We start from the raw sequence: 26,087 nt of genomic DNA on the forward strand, positions 1-26,087 counted from the left end.
CTGACCCTGTCCCTGGGTTCACTTTAACCCCTGACCCTGTTCCTGGGTTCACTTTAATCCCTGACCCTGTCACTGGGTTCACTTTAACTCTCCTGACCCTGTTCCTGGGTTCATTTTAACCTCTGACCCTGTTCCTGGGTTCACTTTAACCCCTGACCCTGTTCCTGGGTTCACTTTATGATGCACCATCAATAACTCTTGGAGACGTGAGGCGAGATATAGGCTTTTATTGGCTGGAAGAAAGAACAAGCAGCAATTGACCACCACACTACATCCTGGAGACTGAGGCCGGGGCGGTGTCTCCAATCGCCTTGATACCGAGGTCCGTGGGAGGAGCCACAGGAGCAGTCAGCAGGGGGGGCGTGTCCAGACAGGTATATGTAGTTCACCACACTTTAACCCCTGACCCTGTCACTGGGTTCACTTTAACTCTCCTGACCCTGTTCCTGGGTTCATTTTAACCCCTGACCCTGTTCCTGGGTTCACTTTAACCCCTGATCCTGTTCCTAGGTTCATTTTAACTCCTGGCTCTGTTCCTGGGTTCACTTGATCTCTCCTGACCCTGTTCCTGGCTTCACTTTAACCCCTGACCCTGTTCCTGGGTTCACTTGATCTCTCCTGACCCTGTCCCTGGGTTCACCTTAACTCTCCTGACCCTGTTCCTGGCTTCACTTTAACCCCTGACCCTGTTCCTGGGTTCACTTTAACTCTCCTGACCCTGTTCTTGGCTTCACTTTAACTCTCCTGACCCTGTTCCTGGGTTCATTTTAACCCCTGACCCTGTTCCTGGGTTCACTTTAACCCCTGACCCTGTTCCTGGGTTCATTTTAACTCCTGGCTCTGTTCCTGGGTTCACTTGATCTCTCCTGACCCTGTTCCTGGCTTCACTTTAACCCTTGACCCTGTTCCTGGGTTCACTTGATCTCTCCTGACCCTGTTCCTGGCTTCACTTTAACCCCTGACCCTGTCACTGGGTTCACTTTAACTCTCCTGACCCTGTTCCTGGGTTCACTTGATCTCTCCTGGCCCATTTCCTTGCTTCCTTTAGAATCACTGGAGCTTTGATTTAGATGCTCACTTTAATGAACAGGAACTCGAGTTCCTCTGCACCCTTTTAAATAGTGGGGCCTTGATTCTCATGTTTCCTTTGAATCATCAAAGTCACCATTTCTGTGTTTCCTTTTACTGCTGGGGTGGGGTTGCTATTCCAACACTGTCTTCAATCTTACTGGATTTACTGATGCATTTATTACTCTGATGTATCAGGGCAAATTAAAGACGTTTTGAAATATAGGTACGAGAGGTGATTGATAAGTTCGTGGCCAAGGTAGATGATGAGTTATACTGCTCTCGTTACATGCACATGCAGTTCAACTCTTTGAGTGATTATTCAGAAAGTTTGAAGTTAATAACTCATCTCATTCTACCTTAGGCCACGAACTTATCAATCACCCCCGCTGTGGACACTTTCTGGAGGTCCAAGACACTGACTTCCTACAAAGAAGGGATCCGTATGCTCCATGACTGCTGGACTAAGTGTGTAAATATAGGAAAAATAAATGTGCTAGGTTTTCTAAAATTGACTCCTTCTACCTTAGGCCATGAACTTATCAATCACCCCTCGTATAGCATTCAATAACGTAGAAAATCAGAAAATGCTGGAAGATCTCAAGATCATTAAGTAGCATCTCTGGAGGGAGAAACAGTTAATGTTTCCATTGGAAGACACTTCATGACAACTGATGAACTGAACAAATGCTGTATGAACTGCTAAGTTTTTCCAGCATTTTCTGTTTATGTTTTTGATTTTCAGTATCTGCAGTTTTACTTTCTTTTTTTTTGGTTCTGAAAAATTGATGAGTCCAGCAGCATTAAAGTCTCAAATCTGTCAGATTAAGAGTTTACTGTGTTAAACATTAGCTATAGGAACACACAGGATGCTGGAGGAACTCAACAGGTCAGGCAGCATCTGTGGAGTGAAATGGGGAGTGTATATTTCAACTTGAGACACTTCACCTAGAGTGGACAAATTGTAGGGATAAGAATCAGAACAGATTTAATATCACTGGCAAATGTCATGAAAGTTGTAGCAGCAGTACATTACAAAACATGATCAAATATAAATTACAATAAAGAGGATATATAAAAAAAATAAGTTGTGCAAAAAGAGAGCAGAAAATGTGAGATAGTGTTCTTGGGTACATTGTCCATTAAGAAATCTGATGATGGAGGGGAAGAAACTGTTCCTAAAAAGCTGAATGTATCTTCAGGCTTCTCCTTGATGGTAGCAATGAAAAGAGAGAATGTCCTGGGAAGGGGGTCCTTAATGATGGATGCCGCCCTTTTGAAGATGTCCTCGATGCTGAGGAGGCTAGTGCCCATGATGGAGCTGGCTGAGTTTGCAGCTTTTTACAATCCTGGTGCAGAGGTCCCGTTAGAATGCTCTCCACGGAACATCTGTAGAACTTTACCTGTGGCTTTGATGACATACCAAATCTCCTCAAACTGCGAATGAAATTTAGCCGCTGTCGTGCCTTCATTATGATTGCATTAATATCTTGAACTCAGAATCCACCTTCAGAGATGTTGGCACCCAGGAACGTGATACTGCAGTTCACCCTTTCCACTCGATGAGGACTGGGGTGTGTTCCCTTTCCCGAAGTCCACAATTAATCCCGCCGTTGTTGGTGCAGGAGTCGAGATATAAAGGTCCGTCCAGTTTACTGTTTGCTGGGTTGCTCGAGCACCTGCGGTCCAGTTGTCTCCAGGAGGCTGAAACTTTTCCCGGGTTCACCGACCGCCACCTGCCTTCCGCACACCCTGTCGTCATTAATACGCGACAAGCTCCGGCCGCTGGCGTCATTACTGAGCGACGGAAAGTTGATCTTTTCCACGTTATTTTCAGGCATGGGCTTCGCCGGGGACCCGGCTGCTACTCGCAGCGATATTATTAATAACTATGAAAAATGGAAACAGAAATATCAAAAGAGAAAGGCCAAGAAGAAGCTGTGGAGGGTGAAACGAAAGCCCGAGTGGCTGTTGGAGAGGGAGCAGATCGCCAATTTGGTTCGTCGCTATTCGCAGGTAGGAACGGTGGAGTGAGTGCCTCAGCTCGGCACGGGACCCGAGCAGGCCCGACTTTGTCCCCCCAGTGCGGCTGCTTTGTAGTGAAGGGTGTTGCTGGACTAATATCCCAGCATCGTGTGGAGCGCAGTTCAGTCCCGGTATCCATGGAACTAGATTAGGCCGCAGCATTTTGCGAAGCACCAGTGATTGGTATGAATGACCCAATGATTATTGGTTGGAATAGTCATAGGAAGATACAATATGTTGTCATGCGGTTAAAATATGTAAAAAGTATAGTCAAAAATTATTGACACCTTGCAGAACCTTGGTTTAGACGGGTTGTTTTCCACAGAGAGACACAAGATGCTGGAGGAACTCGTGTAATTGTTGTGATTGAGGAACTCTGCGGGTCAGGCAGCATCTGTGGAGGGAAATGGACAAACGACGTTTTGGGTCGAGACCCTGCATCTGAACTGAAAGATAGAGGGGAGATATGATTTAAAAAAAAAGGTGGAGAGAAGCGATAAAGTAAGAGCTAGCAAACGGTTTATTGATGGCAACGGATAATTATTTGACGATATTTGTGTATGAGTTTTTAGATGCTAGGTTATGTGTTTAACAAGATATTTGTGAAATATGACAACTTAATATAGCTTGCTTATCTTGAACCTGGTGGTTTTGTTTGAAAATTAATAGGTAAATTGTTTTAAACTCTTTTAAACTGTTTCATGAAGAATATGCAGTGGATTCTGGTTAATCGGGGCAGCAACTTATTTGGTACAACTTTTAAAGAGCAAAAATCAATTGAGAAAATAGCTGAGATTCCTTTTGATTATTTAGAATTTATTTAAATCTTACATCCATTCCATAATGCAAGGGAGTTAAAATCTTTGTGTTATGGTCCTGCAATGTACAGACGTGAATTTAAAAGTCTAGTGGCTTGTAGAAAGAAGCTGTCCTGTAGCCTCTGGTCCTGGCTTTTATGCTGTGGTACAATTTGCCAGACGGAAGCAGCTGAAACGGTTTAAGGTTGGGCTGACTGGCGTCCCTGATGATTTTCCAAGCCTTCCTTCAAGTCCTGATCCTGTAAATGTCCTCAATGGAGGGAAGTTCACATCCACAGATGCACTGGGCTGTCTGTACCACACTCTGCAGTGTCCAGCAATCAAGTTTGGTGCAGTTCCCGTACCAGGCAGTGATACAGTCAGTGTGCTCTCAATGGTGCTCCTATAGAAGGTCTTGAGGATTTGGAAGCCTATACTGAACTTATCTAGCCGCCTGAGGTGGAAAAGACGCTGTTGTGCTTTTTTTGCCACAAAGCTGGTGTGTACAGTCCAAGTGAGATCATCGGTGATGTGTATACCGAGGAACTTGAAACTACTCGCCCTCTCAACTGCAGAGCCACTGATGTTGATCAGGCTGAGCCTGACTCTGTTCCTCCTGTAATCCACAACCAGCTCTTTTCTCCTCTGTAGGCTGTCTCATCACTGCTAGAAATAAGGCCGATCAAAGTTGTGTCATTTGATCAGTAGATTGGAGCAGTGTGTAGCAGTACAGTCGTGGGTGTAAAGGGAGTAGAGAAAAAGGCTCAACAGAACCTGGGGGCACCTGTGTTGAGGGGCAGAGGTGAGGGAGCCCGTCCTTACCACCTGTCGGTGATCGGATAGGAAGTTTAGGATCCAGCTGCATAAGGTGGGGTGAAGGCTGAAGACTCTGAGCTTCCTGTCAAGTCTGGATGGAATTATGGTGTTGAATGCTGAACTGTAGTCTGGGAACAGCATTCTAACGTATGCATCCCTCTTCGCCAGGTGAGTGAGTGCTGTGGCTACGGCATCATCGGTAGACCGGTTCTGTCGGTAGGTGAGATGCAGGGAGACTGTTCAGCTTAATTGGAGCAGGAGAGTGTTCGTGAACAGCTTCTGACTAGAATCAGATACATGCACTTGAGTGGTTATGCTTAGTGTGAACAGTTTTTAAATAGCATCAGTAGTGTGCACTTGTGTTCAAAATGCAGTGACTTTTGTCACTGGTATTTGGAGAGGCCTAAGCAGTAAGACAGTTCAGAATTGTTTTGCTCACTGTGATTTCAAGCATTCAGACTTGGAGATGCTGCAAACGGCCAGGAGTGAAAATGAAATGATTTTGCTACTTTCACAAGTTCAGAACTACAAAGGATTTGAAGTTATCGACAATCATGAATGTTACAATGAAAATGAAGATTAGGAGGATGCCATCAATGATAGCATTGTATGAAGGCAGTCCTTTGTCTACACTAGATACCTGTACTGGTTTTGTTAATTTACAGTGAATCAACCAAATGCGTATACTAAATGAGTTTCTCTGTTGATAACTAATACAGTTTTATGGTACCTGGTGGTATTGATTGTGTTCAGAACCTTCTAGCTGGAGGGTTTAATCTCTTTTGGGCTGACAAAATTCGCATGATCTCTGGCAAGACCCATGGTGGAGGTGTACGTATCTATGTTAATAAGAACTGATGTGTGAACACTTTGGTAGAGATGGCACTGTAGTAGAGTTCTTAAAGGTGAAGAGCAGGCCTCTCATCTAATGAGGGAGTTTACTGCTATTGTGATTTTTGGCTGCAAACATCCCCCCTCCACCCTTGTGCTAATGCTGGGAAAGTGCTGTGTGAGATCACACAAAGTACACTGCAGATGCTGTGGTCAAATCAACACGTACAAACAAGCTGGATGAACTCAGCAGGTCGGGCAGCATCCGTTGAAAGGAGCAGTCAGTGTTTCGGGCCGAGACAAAGGGTCTCAGCCCGAAACGTTAACTGCTCCTTTCAACGGATGCTGCCCGACCTGCTGAGTTCATCCAGCTTGTTTGTGCTGTGTGAGCTCTATGCCACCATCAGTGACCTGCAACCCACATACCCTGGTGGTTTCTTTATTGTTGTTGGTGACGTCAACTGTGCTAACTTAAAAACAGTTTTGCCTAAATTCTATCAGCAGGTTGACTTTGTTACCAGAGACAAAACAAATTTGACCTTGTTTATACTGACATCCCTGCTGCATATAAAGGTGCTCCTGTCTTTACCTCGGATTCATCTGACCACTTATCTGTTGTGCTAATTCCTGTATGCTGACCACAGATGGAAGTGTCAAACCAGTTGAAAGGGAGATGAAAAGCAACACACACAATGCTTGAGTTCAGCAGGCCAGGCAGCATCAATGGAAATGAGTACAGTCAACGCTTTGGGCTGAGACCCTTCGTCAGGACTGGGAAGGAAGGGGGAGGATGCCAGAATAAAGAGGTGAAGGGAGGGGAGGAAAGCTGACTGGAGGGTGATAGGTGAAACCAGGAAAGGCCAAGGGCTGGAGAAGAAGACGAGGAGAGTGGACCATAGGAGAAAGAAGGAGGAGGGGACCCAGGGGGAGGTGATAGGCAGTTCAGATGAGGTAAAAGGTCAATGGGGAATAGATGAAGAGGGGGCAGGAAGTTTGCTCAATGGAAGGAGAAATCAATTTGCCTGCCATCAGGTTGGATGCTACCCAGACGGAATGTAAGGTGTTGCTCCTCCACCTTGAGGATAATATGATGGATGCGGACGCTGTTGGGGTGGTGGATAAGGACAAACGGGACTCTATCATTATGGTGGCGGTATGATGGGGTGAGTGTATGGGAAATGGAGGAGATGTGGGTGAGAGCAGCATCAGTGGTAGAGGGAGGGTATCCCCATCGTTTAGAGGAGGAGGACAGCAGTGGGATGGAATGTTTTGCATACTGTAGCCACTAGGAATCATAGTAAGCAGTTACTTGTAAGTAATTTTATAAAATACCAGCATAATTGTTGAACTGCAATGAAAATGACAATTGAAGAGTTGGATCCAACAGTCTATTAACTGGGACTGGAAGTACAGCCAGGTAATTGGACTTTCCAAGCTGTGGGGATGACACAATAAGTGTTCTCATGGTGGTATAACCGTGGTCAAGTGTGTTGGTTCTTCTGGCTTCACAGGTAATATGTGGGTGATAGTTGTTCAGAGACTTCTCCAAGCTGACCTGTTTGAAATCTCCCGCAATAATAGGGAAATGAGTTCTGTGCCTGCTGACTATGGAGCTTAGCTCCTCCACTGTCTTGTCTGACATTGGCCTGAGGTGGAATATTCATCACTACTGGGATGATGATGGAACCTCCCTTTGCAGATAAAATATGAATTGAGGACTTTATTTCTTACATCCTTCACACATATGAGTAAAAATCAATGTTATGTCTCGGTCTGAATGTGCATTGTGCAAATTACAGTAATTTGCAATTAGCAATATCGCAGTAAGATATACAATAGAACAGTCAATATAACATAGAAATACAGTTGTGTCAGTGTGTGTTAATCAGTCTGATGGCTCTGTGGAAGAAGTCGTTCCGGAGCCTGTTGGTCCTGGCTTTAATGTTGCTATACCGTTTCCCGGATAGTAGCAGCTGGAACAGTTTGTGGTTAGGGTGACCTGGGTCCCCAATGATTTTTGAGCCACACGTGTCTCTGTAAATATCCTGAATAGTGGGAAGTTCACATCCACAGATGCACTGGGCTGTCCTCACCACTCTCTGCAGAGTTCTGCAGTTGAGAGGAGTACAGTTCCCATACCAGGCAGTGATGCAGCCAGTCAGGATGCTCTCAATTGTGCCCCTATAGAAAGTTCTTAGAATTTGGAGATTCGTGCCAAAAGTCTTCAACCATCTGAGGTGAAAGAGGCGCTGTTGTGCTTCACCGCACAACCGGTATGTACAGACCAAGTGAGATCATTGGTGATGTGTATGTTGAGGAATTTAAAGCTGATAACCCTCTCAATGACAGATCCATTGATGACAATAGGGGCTAGTCTGTCTCCATTCCTCCAGTCGTCTACTACCAGTTCCTTTGTTTTTGCAACATTGAGGGAGAGGTTGTTTTCTTGACACCACTGTGTCAGGGTGATGACTTCTACTCTGTAGGCTGTCTCATTATTAGAGATTAGGCCAATCAATGGATCATCTGCAAATTTAATTAGTGGATTGGAGCTGTGGGTGGCGACACAGTCATGGGCGTACAGGGACTAAAGGAGCGGGCTTTGGTCACAGCTCTGAGGGACACCTGTGTTGAGAGACAGAGGGGCAGAGATGAGGAGCCCACTCTTACCACCTGCCGGTGGCAATCTGACAGGAAGTCCAGGATCCAGCTGTACAAGGCAGGGTGAAGGCCGAGGTCTCTGAGCTTCTTGTCGAGGCTGGAAGAAATTATGGTGTTGAATGCTGAACTGTAGTCCAAGAACAGTATTCTCACATCCCTCCTCTCTCGGGATGTAAAGACGAGGCTGTTGTGTCGTCTGTGGATCTGTTGTGTTGGTAGGTGAATTTAGGGAGCCCAGTGTGGGTGGTAGCATGCTGCAGATGTAGTCCTTGACCAGCCTCTCAAAGCATTTGTGTTTTTTTTGAGATGAATGCGACAGGACGCCATTTGTTCAGACATGTTACCTTTGTCTTTTTAGGTAAAGAGACAGTGGTGGGTGTTTTGAAGCAGGAGGGTACTCTACACTGGGAAAGGGAGAGATTTAAAAATGTCTGTAAACACACCAGCCAGTTGTGCCACGCACATCCTGAGTACCCACTCTGGGATGCCGTCCGGTCCCACAGCCTTGTGACTGTCCACTTGTTGGTAACACCTGTGTTAGAGATGACCAAGGTGCAGGTCGCATCAGCGGCTCCCCTTGGGGACTCAGCGTTGGCGACATTGAACTGAGCGTAAAAAAAGATTGAGCTCATCTGGGAGAGAGGCAGCAATGTTGGAAACTCCATTGCGATGGTGTGCAGACCTTGCCATAAGCTGTGTGTGTTGTTGGCGGGGAGTTGTGTCTGGATCTTGTCCCTGTATTGTTTCACTGCCTTGATAATTTTGTGTTGATCGTAGTTGTATCTCTTGAGTTTCTGCTGGTTACCTGCAATATCAGTTCTGTCTCGTGCGTTAAGTGCTCCTCGCTTGGAACTGTTGATCCAGGGTTTCTGGTTTGGATAGACCCTGACCGATTTTTGGGGACAACATTCTCGATGCACGTCCGGTTGAAACTCGTGATCCCATCCGTGAACTCGGAGACATTCTCATAATGAAAGACGTTCTAGTTGATGTCATTAAAGCAGTCCTATAGCATGGAGACTGATTGGTTGGACCAACAGTGGACGGTTTTAACAATGGCCGCCTCTTGCTTCAGATTCTGTCTGTTCACGGGCAGAAGCAGGATGGAGGAGTGATCCAACTTTCCAAACGGTGGATGGAGGAGCGCTTTGTTAGCTTTGCGGAAGGGAGAGTAGCAGTGGTTGAGTATGCTATCTCCCCGTGTGCTCACCTGGATGTGATAACAAAGCTTCAAAAAAACTTTAGACAGCAACGTTCGATTAAAGTCTCTGGTGATGATGAAAGCAGCCACCAGGTGTACAGTCTCCATGGTGCTGATGGTCATACAGTTTCTTGAGAGCCAGGTCAGTATCAGCCTGCAGCGGAATATACACAGCAGTATACATAGACAACACTTGACTGCTCATGTTCCAGGTCAGGTGAGCTGGACTGAGACAGCCACCATGTTTGTGCACCACAATAAGTTAATCATAAACGTATTCTATCTCCTCTGTGTTTAAAACACTGAGCTGTCCTATCTTTGCAAAGAATGGTGAAGTCACCGGGCTTCATTGTTGCATCTGAAATAGCAGGTGTTAGTCATGTTTCTGTGAAGTGAAGTACACAACAGTCCCGTGCACAGAAGCCACAGCTGACAGTACAGATGTTCGGGCACTCCTGGGAAATCATGATGCTGCCTTCAGACTGGAGGACAAGACAGTTCTCAGGTCAGCAAGAGCTGCGTTTTCCGGTGTCATCGGGAAGCAAAACGGGATTATTCATGGAGAGCGTACAGCCATTTCTGGGACAGCAGAGACATGAGGAGCATGTGGCAGGGCATTCGGACCATAACACCACAGATCCACCCTGCAAGTCAACGACAGAGATGTCTCTCTTCCTGATAGGTTGAACGTCTTTTACATTTTGTTTGATGTGAGAAGTGATGTGCTGACAAGGAAGGCCATCCAACGATGAGCAGGCACTCTGTCTGGCTGCAGCTGATGTGAGGAAGACTCCAGCTAGGGTCAACCCACATAAAGCTGCAGGGCCTGGTAACATACCTGGTCGGTTGTTGAAGGTCGGTTGTTGAAGGACAGTACAGCCTAGCTAACAGAGATTCAAACAGACATCCTCAATATCTCTCTGGAGCAGTCCACTGTGCCCACAGGCTTCAAGGCAACTGTCAACATCCCAGTGTCTAAGAGGGCAATAGTAACCTGTCTCAATGATTACCATCTAAAGGGCCTGACATCAACAATAATGAAGTGCTTTGAGTAGTTGGTTATGGATTATATTAAATCCCATCTTCCTGCTACAGTGGGCCCTTTCCATTTTGCTTATTGCTCAAATTGGTTCACTGATGATGCTAACACGAGGAAATCTGCAGATGCTGGAAATTCAAGCAACGCACACAAAATGCTGGTGGAATGCAGCAGGCCAGGCAGCATCTATAGGGAGAAGTACAGTCGACGTTTCGGGCCAAGACCCTTTGTCAGGACTAACTGAAGGAAGAGATAGTAAGAGATTTGAAAGGGGGAGGGGGAGATCCGAAATGATAGGAGAAGACAGGAGGGAGAGGGATGAAGCTAAGAACTGGAAAGTTGATTGGCAAAAGAGATACAGAGATGCTATAGCCTTTGCATTCCTCTATCTTGCCCCACCTGGAAAATGGTGCCTTGTGCCAGAATGCTGTTTGTTGACTTTAGCTCGGTGTTTAATACGATCATCTCTCAGAAGCCAGTGCGTAAACTGTCCTCATTGAGTCTCGACACTTTCCTCTTTATCTGGATCCTGGACTTTTTAACAGAAAGGCTACAGTCATCTGTGTTGGCAGCAGCATCTCTAGCTCCATCACACTGAGCACCAGTGCTCTCCAGAGCTGCTTGTTCTGCCACTGCTGATGCATGACAGCACTACTAGATCTAATTCAAACCAATTCATCAAGTTCATTGATAACATAACAGTGGTTGGCCTCATGGACAACGACGAGCCAGCGTACAGAGAGGAGGTGGAGTGGCTGGTAGAATGGTGCAAGCACAACAACTTGAGTCTCAATGTAGACAGGACCTAAGAGATGACTGTGCATGTTAGGAAGGTGCAGGCTGACCACTCCTCACTGCATGTACACGGCTCCTCTGTGGAGAAAGTTAGGAGAACTCAATTTCTGGGAGTGCACATAACAGATGATCTCATCTGGTCTTTTAACACCACCCCTTTGGTCAGGAAAACACAGCAGAGTCTCCACTTCTTGAGGAGATTGAGGCAAGTGTGGCTCCCCCCCCACAACATTTTAACCAATTTTTGCAAGAGCACCTGATCAGCTCGACCAAAGTTCAAAGTACCTTTATTTTTAAAATATATATGCTATGTGCAAACTTGAAATTTGTTGTCTTATGGGCAGCCACAAAAACAAAGAAACCCAGTAGAATCCATTTTTAAAAAAACTGTCAAATACCCAGTGTGCAGGGAAAAAAAAGAAAAAAATGTACAAAAAATGAAAAGTAAACTAAAAGTAAAGTGAGACCACAGCCACGAAGCCAGTTTGTCGCTGTAGCCCGTCAAGGAGTCCATTAGATGCAGGCCACGCCTCAGTTCGGCACAGAGACAAGTGAACCTTGTGCAGCAAGCTGAATATCAGCCCACACCTCGCCTCTGGCCCAGACTTTTTCAATCTGGCCCTGCACTTAAATCAGTCAATCCTTGACCTGATTTCTTGCTCTTGGGTCTGACCCCCACTGCCTCAATTTGGCCCAAACTCAATCTTTTCAATTTGACCTGGCACTTAAATCAGCTAAACATTGGCTCGTTCTTGCACTGCACTTGGGCCGGGTCATGCTGCTTCTGTTTGGCCCTCAGCCCATACCACACGGCACCTTCGAAACTCCAGTTCACAGAGTCCCCCAGAGCACTGCCAGGTCATACACCACTCCAAAAGGGAAGTTATAGGCTACTGATTGCAGTGATTGTTATCCAGAATAAAGGTGATTACCATCTGGTACGGCAATTGCAAGGCATTTGACAAAAGATTGTAAGGACTGCTGAGAAGATCATTGGGGTCTATCAGGAGGGCTGCGTACACAGGCCCCTTAAAGTTGTCAATGATCCATCCCTTTTATCTGTCCAGCAATCTTTTTGAGTCCCGACCATTGGGCAGGAGGTACCGTAGCATTAGGACAAGAACCACTACGATGGGAAAGAATTTCCTACCCCAGGCTCTTAAAGACTAAATGTTTTACCACCTCCCAGGTTTCATCATGTATGAAGCACCAGTAATGTTATACTGTTTACTTTTTAACTTGTGTTGTATATGCACCTTATTGTTTGTTAATTTATTTCTGTTAATATTACTTTGTGTTATGTGTGTGAGTTACTTGTACTGTGTTAATGCACCTTGGTCAAGTGGTATACATGTTGAATGACAATAAACTGAATTAATAATAATCTTAATTATTTGTACCAGTTTTTCTTTTGAACATTGTCATTCTTTGTGTCAGTCTTCATGTGTAGTTTTTTCACAATTTTATTCTATTTCTTTATATTCCTGTAAATCCATGCACAAAAATGAATCTTAAGGTAATGTACAGTGACATATACATATTTTGATGATAAATTTACTTTGAGTTTAACTTTGAAGAAAAGTTTCTCCATTTCTCCATTTTTAACTTTGGTGATACTACCATAGTTGACCATACTTCAAATAATGCTAAGCCAGAGTACAGGAAGGACAAAGAGTTTAGTTATAGGGTGTTATAACAACAACCTTAATGTCAGCAAAACAAAACAGCTGGTCATTGACTTCAGGATGAAGTGCAGTGTACTTGCTGCTGTCTATGTCAGAGGTGTAACGGTCGAGAGCTTTAAAATCCTTGGAGTGAACATTGCTAATGGCCTGTCCTGGTCCAACCATGTATTTGCCATAATCAAGGAAGCTCACTGGCTTGTCACCATTGAACCCTAAAATTTTTTTTAGAAAGCATCCTATCTGAATGCCTAATGACTGGTATGGCCACTGCTTGGCCTGTTACTGTAAGAAACTGCAGAGTTGTGGATGCAGTTCAGCACCTTACAGAAACCAGCTTCCTGTCTACAGACTCTGATTATGCTGGCTGTCCTTAATAATGGACACTGCCTTTCTGAGACACCGCTCCCTAAAGCTGTCCTGGGTACTAAATGCTCAGCATTTAATACCATCATTCCCACAATCCTGTTTGAGAAGTTGTAGAACCTGGGCCTCTGAACCTCCCTCTGCAATTGGATCCTCGACTTCCTAACCGGAAAACCACAATCTGTGTGGATTGGTGATATCCTCCTCGCTGATGATCAACACTGGCGCACCTCAGGGGTGTGTGCCTAGTCCACTGCTCTACTCTCTATATACACATGACTGTGTGGCTAGGCATAGCTCAAATACCATCTATATATTTGCTCATGATATAACCATTGTTGGTAGAATCTCAGGTGGTGACGAGAGGGTGTACAGGAGTGAGTTATGCCAACTAGTGGAGTGGTACCGCAGCAACAACCTGGCACTCAGTGTCAGTAAGACAAAAGAGCTGATTGTGGACTTCAGGAAGGGTAAGACAAAGGAGCACGCACCAATCCTCTTAGAGGGATCAGAAGTGGAGTGAGTGAGCAACTTCAAGTTCCTGGATGCCAAGATCTTAGAGGATCTAACCTGGTCCCAACATATGGATGAAGTTATAAAGAAGGCAAGACAGTGGCTATACTTTATTAGGAATTTGAAGAGATTTGGCATGTCAACAAATACACTCAAAAACTTCTATAGTTGTACCGTGAAGAGCATTCTGACAGGCTGCATCACTGTCTGGTATGGAGGGGCTTCTGCAGAGGACCGAAATAAGCTGCAGAAGGTTGTAAATTTAGTCAGCTCCATCTTGGGCACTAGCCTACAAAGTACTCGGGACATCTTTAGGGAGCGGTGTCTCAGAAAGGCAGCATCCATTATCAAGGACCTCCAGCACCCAGGGCATGTCCTTTTCTCACTGTTACCATCAGGTAAGAGATACAGAAGCCTGAAGGCACACACTCAGCGATTGAGGAACAACTTGTTCCCCTCTGCCATCCGATTCCTAAATGGACATTGAATCTTGGACATGCCAGTGATAATAAACCTATTTCTGATTTACTGATGCAGTCAGAATATAGACAAAGACCCTAGTTACCCAGGACGTTTTCTCTCATCGCCACTTCCATCGGCGATGTTAATAGACTATTAAATGGTTCCCTAATACTATAAGATGGGCTCTTCTTACCGTCTACCTCATTAGGACCATGTACTTCATTATTTATCTACACTGCAGTTTCTCTGACACTGGTACATGTTATTCTATGTTGTTATTGTTTTACGTTGTTCAACTTTAATGCTGTGTGCATTAAAATACAAGTATTTTAATCAATACAAGTATTGATCTGTATGAAGTATACAAGACAAACTTGCCACTATATCTCAGTGCATTTGACAAAAATGACAAAAAATCTTAAATGTTGCTCGTTCAATTGAATCAGGTTTTGTAGAAAGGAGGATGATAAATTTTAATTATTTATTGCATAATGAACTTGCCAATTTCACGCCTGAATGATCTTGTTTTAATTTTATGATTATACTATCTCATTATTTATGATATTTAATAATCTTTGAATTAATCCATTCATCTATTTAAGCAAATAAGGTTAAATAGTTTTTATCCATTTAAATAATCTGGGTAATTTAACATCTCCAAATTACTTTGCAGATGATTTAAAAAAACTCTCCCAATTTTCTTAAAAAAAACTATCTCAAATTTAAAATATTTAAAACATTATTTTGGACATTATTCTAAATTTCTTCAGTACTTAATGATTTTTAAGTGGAAAATATCTGATGATTGGTATGATCCCTAACAGCGTTGATGTGCATCAAGATCTTAGGGTTTCTAAGTCCATAGCTCACAGAAAATGGAACACAGCTTGATAAATTTGAAAAAGAAGGTATATGGCATGTTTGGCTCCTTTCATTCCTTTCTCCTTTCACTTGTCTCAAGTGTATGTATTCAGTTTTTAAGAAGAGAAATCAAGCTTAATGCAGTTTTGAGTGTTTCTCATTCCTGAACCGTATAGTTATACCAGAACCTTTCTATTTTTATATTCTACCCGCCTTGCAGTGAAGACCAACATGCAGAACTGGGGAGGCAACAAGTTAGTTTTATGTAGCACTAATGGTGGAGAGGAATGCTTTGGACAAGGAAATATCTTGGCTAGGCTTTTCATAAATCAACTTCTGTATGACACTTAGAGAATGTGATTTACAGTCGGCCCTCCTTATCCGTGAGAGATTGGTTCCGGGACACCTCACGGATACCAAAAAACGCGGATGCTCAAGTCCCTTATTCAACCTGCCTCAATGCAGTGGACCTTAGGACCCAGTGGAACCCCAGATCTTATTTAACATGTCTCAGTGCGGTGGACATTAGGGCCCGGCGGTGCAGCTCTGAATCCGCAGTGCTTCTGTTTACGAAAGTAATCACGATTGAAAACAAACTGGAAATAATAAAGCAATCGGAAAGAGGTGAAATGCCATTGGTCATTGTAAAAGCGTTAGGCTACATTGGTCAACAATTGGAACAATTTTAAAGGATAAAGTGAGAAAGGCCCTGCCCAGATTAAGGCTACAATTATTACTAAGCAACGCAATGGTTTAACTATTGGGTTTTGGGATTTTGAGTTTTTGATCCTCCACATCAACCCGGCACGGTGCAGCGTGCACTCGACAGCGGTCTGTCACTGGATCGAACTTGGGAACTTCCGTTCCCAAGCCCGGTGCTGAAACACACGTTCTTAAGTGTTTTATATGCATAGAAAGGTAAAATATATACTATATACGAAGACAAATGTTTGACTAACTGACGCTAAATAATACTGGATGTACCTGTTCTGACTTACTTAGTAAGAGAACTTCCGATTTTTTTTTTTCGATCCCGATCCACGATAACCCACGCACATCCTCCCGTATACTTTAAATCATCTCTAGATTACTTATAATACCTAATAGAATGTAAATGCTATGTAAAATAGTTGTTATATTGCATTGTTTAAGGAATTATGATAAGAAAAAGAAGTCTGTATATGCTTGAATAACAAGTTGCTGGAAGAGCACTTCCGGGTTTTCTCAATTCGTGGTTGGTTGAATTCGCGGATGCATAACTCACAGATAAGGAGGGCCGACTGTATATTTATGTATACAAGGCTGCTGTGGGAATAAACTAAAGCTGTCAATTGATTTTTAATTTTCCTACTATCTTAATTTGTGAAGCAAAATTTTCAGGAAATATTGAGCTCTGTTCTGGTTGCAAATTGGTAACATTTTGGATGAAAAATTGGCAAGGTGCTCTATTAGAGAATATCAAATGTGAGTACTATTGAATGCTTTGTAAGTTTTAACTTGATCATTTTAAAGCTTTTTCTTAGTAATTTAGATTGGGGTAACTTGCTACTTTTGCTTATGTGATCTATAAGCACTTAGATTGTTATAGTTTGAGAGTTAGCTGCATTGTTAGGAAATCCCTCTACTTTTGTAGATGATAAGTGGTGACCCCTTTTTTGTGTAGCTCCAATGGGAATCATCAAATATTCCCATTTAGTGCTACTACAGTTGAATCCACAGGCACAGCCATGGTTACTTCAGTAAGCAACATCATTTTAAAACATTAAAAAAAAATCTATATATCCTCAATCAGTAGACCCCGGACTGCAGACATGGGTTGTGAGTGCAGTTTTCCTTTAACAAAAAGGAAACGAGGAAAGCATGCTGGTCTGCAAGTAATGCAGAGCCCTTAGTACCACTTTGTACCATTCTACTAGTGCATGTACAGTTTCTAGAAAATAAAACTGAAGAACTCAGAGCAAGATTTCAGTATCAGAGGGACATCAGGGACTGCTGTGTACCTTGTTTATGGAAACATGGCTCATCCCCATCATTTTGGATGCTTTCTGCAGCCCATCCACTGCAATGATAACAGAATCTCCTAAAGGTAGAGGAGGCAGAGTATGCTTCATGATTAACTCTTCGTGGTGAACAGACGTGGTGGTTCTGCTCAGTCCTGCTCACCAACCTGGAATGTCTACAGCTCACGTATCGTCCATTTTATCTACCGAGGGAGCTTTTCATCATAATCCTGGTAGTGGATGTCAAGGTCACACTGGAGGAGCTGAACATGGTGGTCAGTCATCAGGAAACGGTGCGCCCTGATTCCTTCCCAGCTGCTGTGGAGGATTTCAAGCAGGCCAGCTTAAAGAAGTCTCCAAACTACTATTGCCTACATATCACCTATTGAACCAGAGGAGCCACCACACTTGACCACCGTCGCACCACCATCAAGAACTCTTACCATACCATCCCATGCCTGCATTTTGGAAAGTCTAATCACCCTGATGTACGACTTCTCCTGGCATACAGGCAGAAAGTGAGGACCACATACCAGTGGTGAAAACCACAAAGATATGGTCCAGGGAGGTGGAGGAGCACTTGCAGGATTGGTTTGAATCAGTGGACTATATATTAAATAATTCATCTTCAGATCTTAATGAATACACCGCAGTTGTCATCAGACCTGCTTGGATGAGTGTGCGCCTTTGAGAACATATTGGATATATCCAAATCAAAAGCATTGGATAAATCAGGAGATGCGTAATCTGTGGCATTTGAAGACTGGTGATCCAGAACTATGCAAGAAATTCAGGTACGGCCTACAGAAATCTATTTTAAAAACAAATAAACTATTCTGATTGAAGTTAGAGATGGGATCTGACGCTTGTCAGCTCTGGCAGGGTCTGGAGGCTATTACTTCCTACAGGATGAAACTTAACATCATGAACGGCTATGATGTTGCACTTCCAGATGGCCAATGTCTTTTATGCATGCTTTGAAAGGAAGAATAAAACTACAGCTCTGAGAGGCTGCAGCATCTGGTGAAGTTGTGATCTCTTTTTCAGAGGCCAATGTGAGACCATCTTTCAAGAGCGTAAACCCTTGCAAGGCACCAGGCCCTGATGCGGTATCTGGTAGGGGTCTGAAAACCGATTGTCAGGAGAGTTCAAGGACATGTTCAAACTCTCACTGCTGCAGCCGAGTTTCCATGTGCTTCAAAAGGGCAACGGTCATACTTGTGCCCAAGGAAAATCAGGATAAGCTGCCTCAACAACAGAGGAGTTGCACTCATATCTACTGTGATGAAGAACTTTGAGAATTTGATTGTGGCCAGAATCAGCTGCTGCCAAAGCAAGGATCTTGACCCACTGTAATTTGCCTATCACCACAATAGGTCGACAGTAGATACAATCTCACTGGTTCTCCACTCGTCCTTGGACCACCTGGACAATACCTACATCAGGCTGTTGTTTCTCACTACAGCTCAGTGTTCACCACGATCATACCTGCAGTTCTAATCACCAAGCTCTCTGTATGTCCCTCTGCAACTGAATCCTTGACTTCACAGCTAGACCGTGGTTTGTGTGGATCGGAAACAACAGCTCCCCAGTATTTAGAGCACTTTTAAAAGGTAATGCCTCAAAATGCTGGCATCCATCATTAAGGACCTCCGCCACCCAGAACATGTCCTCTTCTTATGGCTACCGTCAAAGAGGTGGTATAGGAGCCTGAAGACACATACTCAATGTTTCAGGAACAGTTTCTTACCTTCCACCATCAGATTCCTGAATAGACAATAAACCCATGGAAATCTACCTCTGTATTATCTTTTGCTCTCTTTTTGCACTATTTATTTAATTTTAAAAAATCTATTTCTTATTGCAAGTTGGTTTATTTTTATTTTGTGTTGCATTGTATTGCTACTGCAAAACAGCAAATTTCACAGCATATGCAGTGATACTAAACTTGATTCTGATATTTTTTCAGAATCAGTTTTCTGATTAAATTTTGTGTGTTTTGCAGATGAATTTTCTAAAAGATATGCTGTAGGTTTTGGTGTGTTCAGGGAAGCTGTCTTGATCCCCTACTCCTCCCCTTTGGAGACAGCCTTGGAGAGCATAAACTTTGATTTCCACAGTTATGCAATGACACACAATTGTATTTTATGGTTGAGCTTGATGATGATAACACCCTGTCTTCTCTAACTTCTGGTATGGCTGCAATAAACAAATGGATGAGCATAATTTTCTAAAACTAAGTGAAGATGAAACTGAAATACTTTTGGTTGGTCCCTGAGTCAAAAGAAATAAATTTCTTGATAAACTTGGGAAATTGGCTGTCCTTTTAACTAGTCTGGGTGTTACCCTTGGTTCAGATTTGAATTTTAAATCCCATGTAAATAAAGTGACCAAAGCAACATTTCTACACTTAAGAATTATTGCAAAGGTATGTCTGTTTCTATCACATAATGATGCTGAAAAACGAATTCACACCTTTATATCAAATAGACTGGATTACTGCAGTGCACCTTTTACTGACCTTGATAAACTTCAACTCATTCAGAATGCTGCTGCTGAACTTATAACTAAAACCCAATGAAAGAACTTATCACTCCCATCCTAGCTACTCTGTATTGGCTTCCTCTTGTTTTTAAAGCTCTTCGTGGTTTGGGACTGAAGTACATCATTGAATCATTTTTGTTTTATAATCCTGCTTAAGCTCTTGGGTTTTCTTCCACTGGACTCGTAAATTTAAACAACCTCATTCAAAAAATAATAGGCAGGTCAGCTTTTTTGATCTATGCTCCTCAACTCTGAAATTCAATGCGTATAAATATATGGGATGCAGACTCAGTTGACACTTTTAAATGCAAGCTTAAAACCTCTTTGCTTTTAACTTAACATCTTTTTGTCATTTATTTTAGTTTTATTTTATTTAAATTTTCATGTTTGTACTTTATCCCATTGTAAAGCACTTTGAAAAGTTCTCTAAGTTGTGACAAAAAATTGGCTGTTTTATGCTTCAAATTGAATACAAAATAAAATCCCGTTGATACAACTTATCAAATATTTAAAGTGTTTTGGTAGTTCTCTGAAAGAGTGTGACTTCACAAGGATCTTTAGAAGTCGACTCCTGAGTTTTTACCTTATTTGTAAGAAAAGTTGCAAGATCTACTATAAAGTTCGTAATTGGAAAGTATTTTGAAAAAAATGTAACGTATGAAAAAGCATCTCTTTTGTGAAATGTGCTAATTAATATTTTTCTGACTTTCAGATAAATGCCAATGCGATACTGCAATTTTCAGATTTTCCGTTGTCCAAAAAAACTATTAAAGGTATGTTCTGTTCTACTTTTCCCATTGCTTTTGAATTACTGATCTAAGTCAATGTATTGTTTGTGCTGTTTTCTCTATATTGCTTTGTAAACTGCCAGTTGGGAATACTTGAAGCACAGCAGGATATTGCTTGCTCAGTCACTGTTTCGCTTATGCTCCTGCTCTGAGATCAGTACAGTCGGCCCTCCTTATCCACGGGGGATTGGTTCCGGGACCCCCTGTGGATACCAAAAAACGTGGATGCTCAAGTCGGTGGACTTTAGGACCTGGCGGAGCTCTGGAGCTTATTTAACCTGTCTTAGTGCGGTGGACTTTAGGACCCGACTGCCTCGGGACCCACCGCCCTCAGTGTTTCTGTTCCGGAAAACGATCATGATTGAAAATAAAGTGGAAATAATAAAGCGAGTGGAAAGAGGTGAAACGCCATCGGTCATTGGAAAAGCATTAGGCTACAGTCAGGATAAAGTAAGAATAATGGAGCATGTGATGGCCCTGCCCTGATGAAAGCTACAATTATTACTAAGCAACACAGTGGTTTAATTATTGAAATACATGTGTTTCTTAAATGTTTTAGATGTATAGAAAAGTAAAATATATACTATGTACTGAGACAAACGTTTGACTAACTGACGCTAAATAATACTGCATGTATCTGTTCTAACTTAGAGAACTTCTGTTTTTTTTTGGATACCCGATCCATGGTAACCTATGCACATCCTCCCGTATACTTTAAGTCATTTCGAGATTACTTATAATACCTAATACAATGTAAATGCTATGTAAATAGTTGTTATACTGTATTGTTTAGGGAATAATGACAAGGAAAAAAAGTCTGTACATACTCAAACAACAAGTGCTGGAGAGAGAACTTCCGGGTTTCCCCGATTCGCGGTTGGTTGAATCCGCACATGCGGAACCCGTGGATAAGGAGGGCCGACTGTATTCTTGTTTAACCTATAGCTGCTTGCAGCTAAGTGATCTGTGGGTGAAAATGTGCCTACTTGAATGGAAGTTAGAAATTTGACTGATTTTTCTGCATTTAACCAAAGTATTGTAGAATTCAGAGTGTGAGTTCATTTATTTTCAAAGTTTGAACTACAAAACAAAGAAACACAATAGAACTCTTTTTAAAAAAAAAAACAACAACAAAGACTGTCAAACACCCAGCGTTGGGTGGGTGGGGGGGGGGGGAAGGGAACCAATCGTGCAAACAATAAAAAAAAAATACCAGGGAATAACACATGCAACATTAACCACAAAGTCCCTGAAAGTGAGTTTACAGCCACAGAGGCAGTTCAACATTGAAGTGAGTGAACCCAGCCCAGGAGTCTGGCAGCAGGCCACAACCACAGAACCTGTTCAGTGTTGTGGCAAGTGCTGATGGCTGCAGAGTCACTTCAAAGCTGAAGTGCCTTGATTAGATTACAAAAATAGTTTTTTAAAGAAAAGGTAAACAAAAACACGTGGAAAATGAGTTAGAGTCCCCGAAAGTGTCTCTGCAGGAGCCTGTTCAGTGCTGAGGTGAGTGAAGCTCGTCCAGGAGCCAGAGGGCTACAGGGCAACAACTGCCCCCCCCAAAACCGGCAGCATGGGATTCAAGCCCCCGTACCTCCTGCCCAATGGTATTAGCGAGAAGAGAGGGAGACCTGTCAAACATACACAGATGGCGCTAAATACCTGTTGGTTTTTTGCTCTATTTTAATGTTGGTTGACGCTTTAATCGGTGGGGAGTAATGGAGCTGACCATGGGATCATGTCCTCCATTAGGCATTGGCTCAGTGTCCATCGCCAGTGATGGCCACCACACCGGTATCTACGCTCTCGTCAATCTACTTATTGCTATTGTTGCTGTTCTGAAATGCATTTTTTACAACATTCAAGGTCAAAGAACTGAATTATTTTTGTTACCGTAGCTGGAGAATGGGGGAGAAAGGAATTTTGACAGTGAACGTTTCAAAAATTGTCAAACCATGTATGGGAGGCTAGATAAGTTCTGGTTTTTTTTGGTCTGTTTCATTGACGCTTGAAGATCAATGTACATGGCTGTCATCTAAATGTTATGTTTTGTTTATATCCTTGCCCTTCTCTTTCAACAACTGTTGATTACTTGTCATGTTTAGTTTGTTTTCTTGGGTCATTAGTAGAAGAAAACTAATAGAACATTTATGATTGACTGCCTACTTTTGTGTGTCTGGTAATTTTTTTCAGAGATGGTACCAGAACTGAGGTTGTAGCTGAGGATGAAAAAGCACAGGCCTAACTTTTAGAAAAATGAGGGGTTAACCTGATCAGTGCTTAACTTCATGTAATGGACTAATAGGTTAGATGTGGTGATGTTGCCACGGAGCAATGGATAACAAAGGGGTTGATGCAGCTCGTGCAAGATCAGGTTTAATGCAGAGAAATGTGAGATGATGCATTTTGTTTGGAAGAATGAAGAGAGGCAATATTGAATAAAGTGGACTATTCTAATACGGATACAGGAGCAGAGGTATAAATGATAATCCAGAAAGCACTCCATATCACAATTTTATATACCCTGAAGCTGCATTATCTGTGTGTATAAAGAAATGTAAGTTGGGGGAAAATACATTGTGTTTCTTATTTGCTTTTCTTCCACATAAATTCTGTAACACCAAATTTTATTCCATATCTAAAATTTTTGGCTAGTGACTTTTGAGTTCTCTAAGGACAAATTTCTGTTATTTCTATGGCCATAAGGTAGGAAGCCATATACAATTCTGGGCTTGATCAATATAGGCGTGGAGTATAAAAGGAAGGGAGCTATATTAAATCTTTATTAAAACATTGTGTTTGCCTTAACTAGAGTATTGTTTTCAATTGGAAGGATGTGAAGGCATTAAGGTCCAGAAATGATTTATGCCATTGCTTCCTGTGAATGAGAAGGGAACACAGTTACTAGAATGGTTTAGAGAGGTTATGACCATGTTTGTTATTGGAGAAGACTGGGGAAAATTTGATTAGGAGTTTATAAAATGGACTCTGTGGATAGGGGAAACCTTTTCTCTTTGGTGAGGATTTGGGATCAAAATTCTCAAGTATAAGATAAGGTCAATACTTAAACGTATGCTGTCAACCTGGTGGACCTGTCACACAGGATTATATCCCTGCCTTACGGAAAATAGTATGCAATGGAAAAAGCTAAACTATTCCACAGTGAAATGATGTGATCAAAGTTCTGCACACCTGCCATACCTATTTATGCTCTACGGTGTAGAATTAAGAAGCTAGAGTAACACAAAATGCTGGAAGAACTCAGCAGGTCAGGCAGCATCCACGGAAACCAATAAACCATTTCGGGCTAAGACACTTCATTAGGACAGTGAAGTTCTGATGAAGGATCTCTGTCTGAAACATGATTATTCCTTTCCATGGTCCTGATGAAGGGTCTCTGCCCTAAACGTTGACTGTTTATTCCTTTCCGTGGATGCTGCCTGAGCTGCTGAGTTCCTTCAGCATTTTGTGTATTCAGCTCTGAATTTCCAGCATCTGCAGAATCTCTTGTGTTTATGAATTAAGAAGCTTCTTGGAGATGGAGGTGGAACCTAAAACATGCCCTTGGTCCGTGATGGCAAGGCCTAAAGTGTGAATGCCAACGATGAGACTGAAGCAGTGTAACCAATATTCCGCCAGAAGGGCTGAGTAGATATTCCATCTAGGCTTCCTCTTGAGATATCGCCATCTTAGAAGCTAGTCTTCACCCATTTTGATGTGGTCCATGTGAAATCAAGATTAGTCACTTGATACAGCAAATGCTATGGGACTAAACAATATCGAGGCTGTAGAACTGAAGACCTAGCTTTAGAAGTGAGGGTTTCTAGCCAATCAGTTTCACTGGCAACTGATCACACTTGGATGAACAGATGAATCTTGCTAATTATTGCCTAGTCAAACTGGTTTTAGTTATGATCAAAAAGTGATGGAAGGTGTCATCGATGGTACAATCTCACCAGTAACCTGATGCCAATTTTTGGGTTTCACTTGGTTCCATCTCTCACTGCAGCTTGGTCCAAGTATGGGCCAAATAATTGAATTCCTGAGGTGAAGAGAGATGAGAGTGACTGTCCTTTATCAATGTGACCTTCACTGATTTTTGCCCTCAAGAAACCCTGGTAAAACTAGCCATTGGGTATGCATGGAAAATACACAAATGGTTGGAATCATATCTCACACAAAGGAAGGTGGTTGTAATTGTTGAAGGTCAATCATACCTAGCTATGATATCACTGTAGGCTTTCAGTACAGAAGTGTCTTGAAGCTTAAGAGATCTCCAGCTGCTTCATTAATGACCTACCTTCCACCAGGTTTTACAAATAGCAAATTAACTTCAGTTCCATTTATAACTCAGCAAATCAGGCAGACCATGAATGAGTGCAGCAAGACAAAATAGTTTAGAGCTCACAAGTAAAATTGTGACATGAAGATGCTATATACCAACCTTCTCCAACACAAAATCCAACAATTTGCCTTTAAAATTAAATAACATTACTATTTCTGCATCCTTCATTACTGATTTCCTCAGGGGAGTCGTCAGAAATTTAGCTGGAGGTCTTTGAATGCTTTGGCTACATCAGCAGTTAGAGATTGGGTATCCTGAGTGACACATGACTTGTCAAAGCATTCCCTCTATGTATGGAGTCTGATTATGAATGCTGCCCAACTGAATCACTTGATGGATAAGTACAGCTACAGCAACGCCCAAGTTCGACATTATTCAGGACAAATTTAACCTGCTTTCCATCCATCAGAAGCACTACTATAGTGTGGCTGCAGTCACATACAAAGGCCCTGCAGTATATGAGATGCACACTGCTGTCTCTCTGCACTCACGTAGCTCCTCCAGCAGTACCCCAGAGCCCATGACTTATACCAGCAAGAAGCAAGGCTTTGAGTGTGTGGAAATATTATCACCTGCCCATTCCCTGGCCAACTACACATTGGAGACATACACGACTGCAGATACTGGAATCTGGAGCAACAATAAGATTTAAAAAAACTCAGTGTTTGGACCAGATGCAGGTCTTGACCCGAGTTGTTGACGGTCCCTTTTCCCTCCACGGATGGTGCCTGACCCGCTGAGTTTGTCCAGTGTCTTGTTTGAAATTGCAAACTGACTTGGACATTTAGATGTTATCTAATTTAAGGCATTAAACAAACTAACAACAGTATTCTCTTGCAAAACTGCATCCCCAGCTCTGAGGCTTTAAATGCAGATCCAAAATAAGTTCTAAAGGATTTGAATGTGCTATTTTCGTGTATGGGGTGTCGAGGAAGGGGTAGCACCTCTGGAGGGGGGTGGCCTGCCGTGCCCTTTTGCAGGGCAGCCCGTCCACCTTTGGTCCCCACCTGGCGCTCAGCTCTCACTTGTAGCATGTGCAGTGGCCGCACCCCGGTAAACCGTCTCGGCAGAAGGTAGCCGACGGGTCTTTGACCCTTGGTGAGGTAGGGGATTTGCCTATCCCAGCGTGTGAAGTGTGGCCCTGGCAGATTGAGCGGAGGAGTCAGATTAATGGTGCAATGGTCAAGAAGGCAGACCAGTAGGCGTTTGTGGAGCGCTAAGAGCACGACAAGGCACTTAGACGTCCTGGTCATCCACTGCAAGAGGTGGTGATCTCTGTAAACTCACTCAGCA

The 26,087-nt window shown here is 42.8% G+C and overlaps 1 protein-coding gene across 1 annotated transcript in view; it reads left to right on the forward strand.

Annotated features, from left to right (window-relative positions):
• The first annotated feature begins 2,878 nt into the window (after positions 1–2,878).
• Positions 2,879–26,087, forward strand: part of ddx10 (DEAD (Asp-Glu-Ala-Asp) box polypeptide 10) — a 250,565-nt gene continuing 227,356 nt past the window's right edge. Inside the window, exons 1-2 of the mRNA XM_073043661.1 lie at positions 2,879–3,084; positions 20,374–20,434. Of these exons, the coding sequence (XP_072899762.1) occupies positions 2,908–3,084; positions 20,374–20,434 (238 nt within the window). The 5' untranslated portion in view covers positions 2,879–2,907. The remainder of the gene's footprint in view (positions 3,085–20,373; positions 20,435–26,087) is intronic.

The sequence above is a fragment of the Hemitrygon akajei genome, chromosome 4 (genome assembly GCF_048418815.1).
Source record: "Hemitrygon akajei chromosome 4, sHemAka1.3, whole genome shotgun sequence".
Taxonomy (NCBI): Eukaryota; Metazoa; Chordata; class Chondrichthyes; order Myliobatiformes; family Dasyatidae; genus Hemitrygon; species Hemitrygon akajei.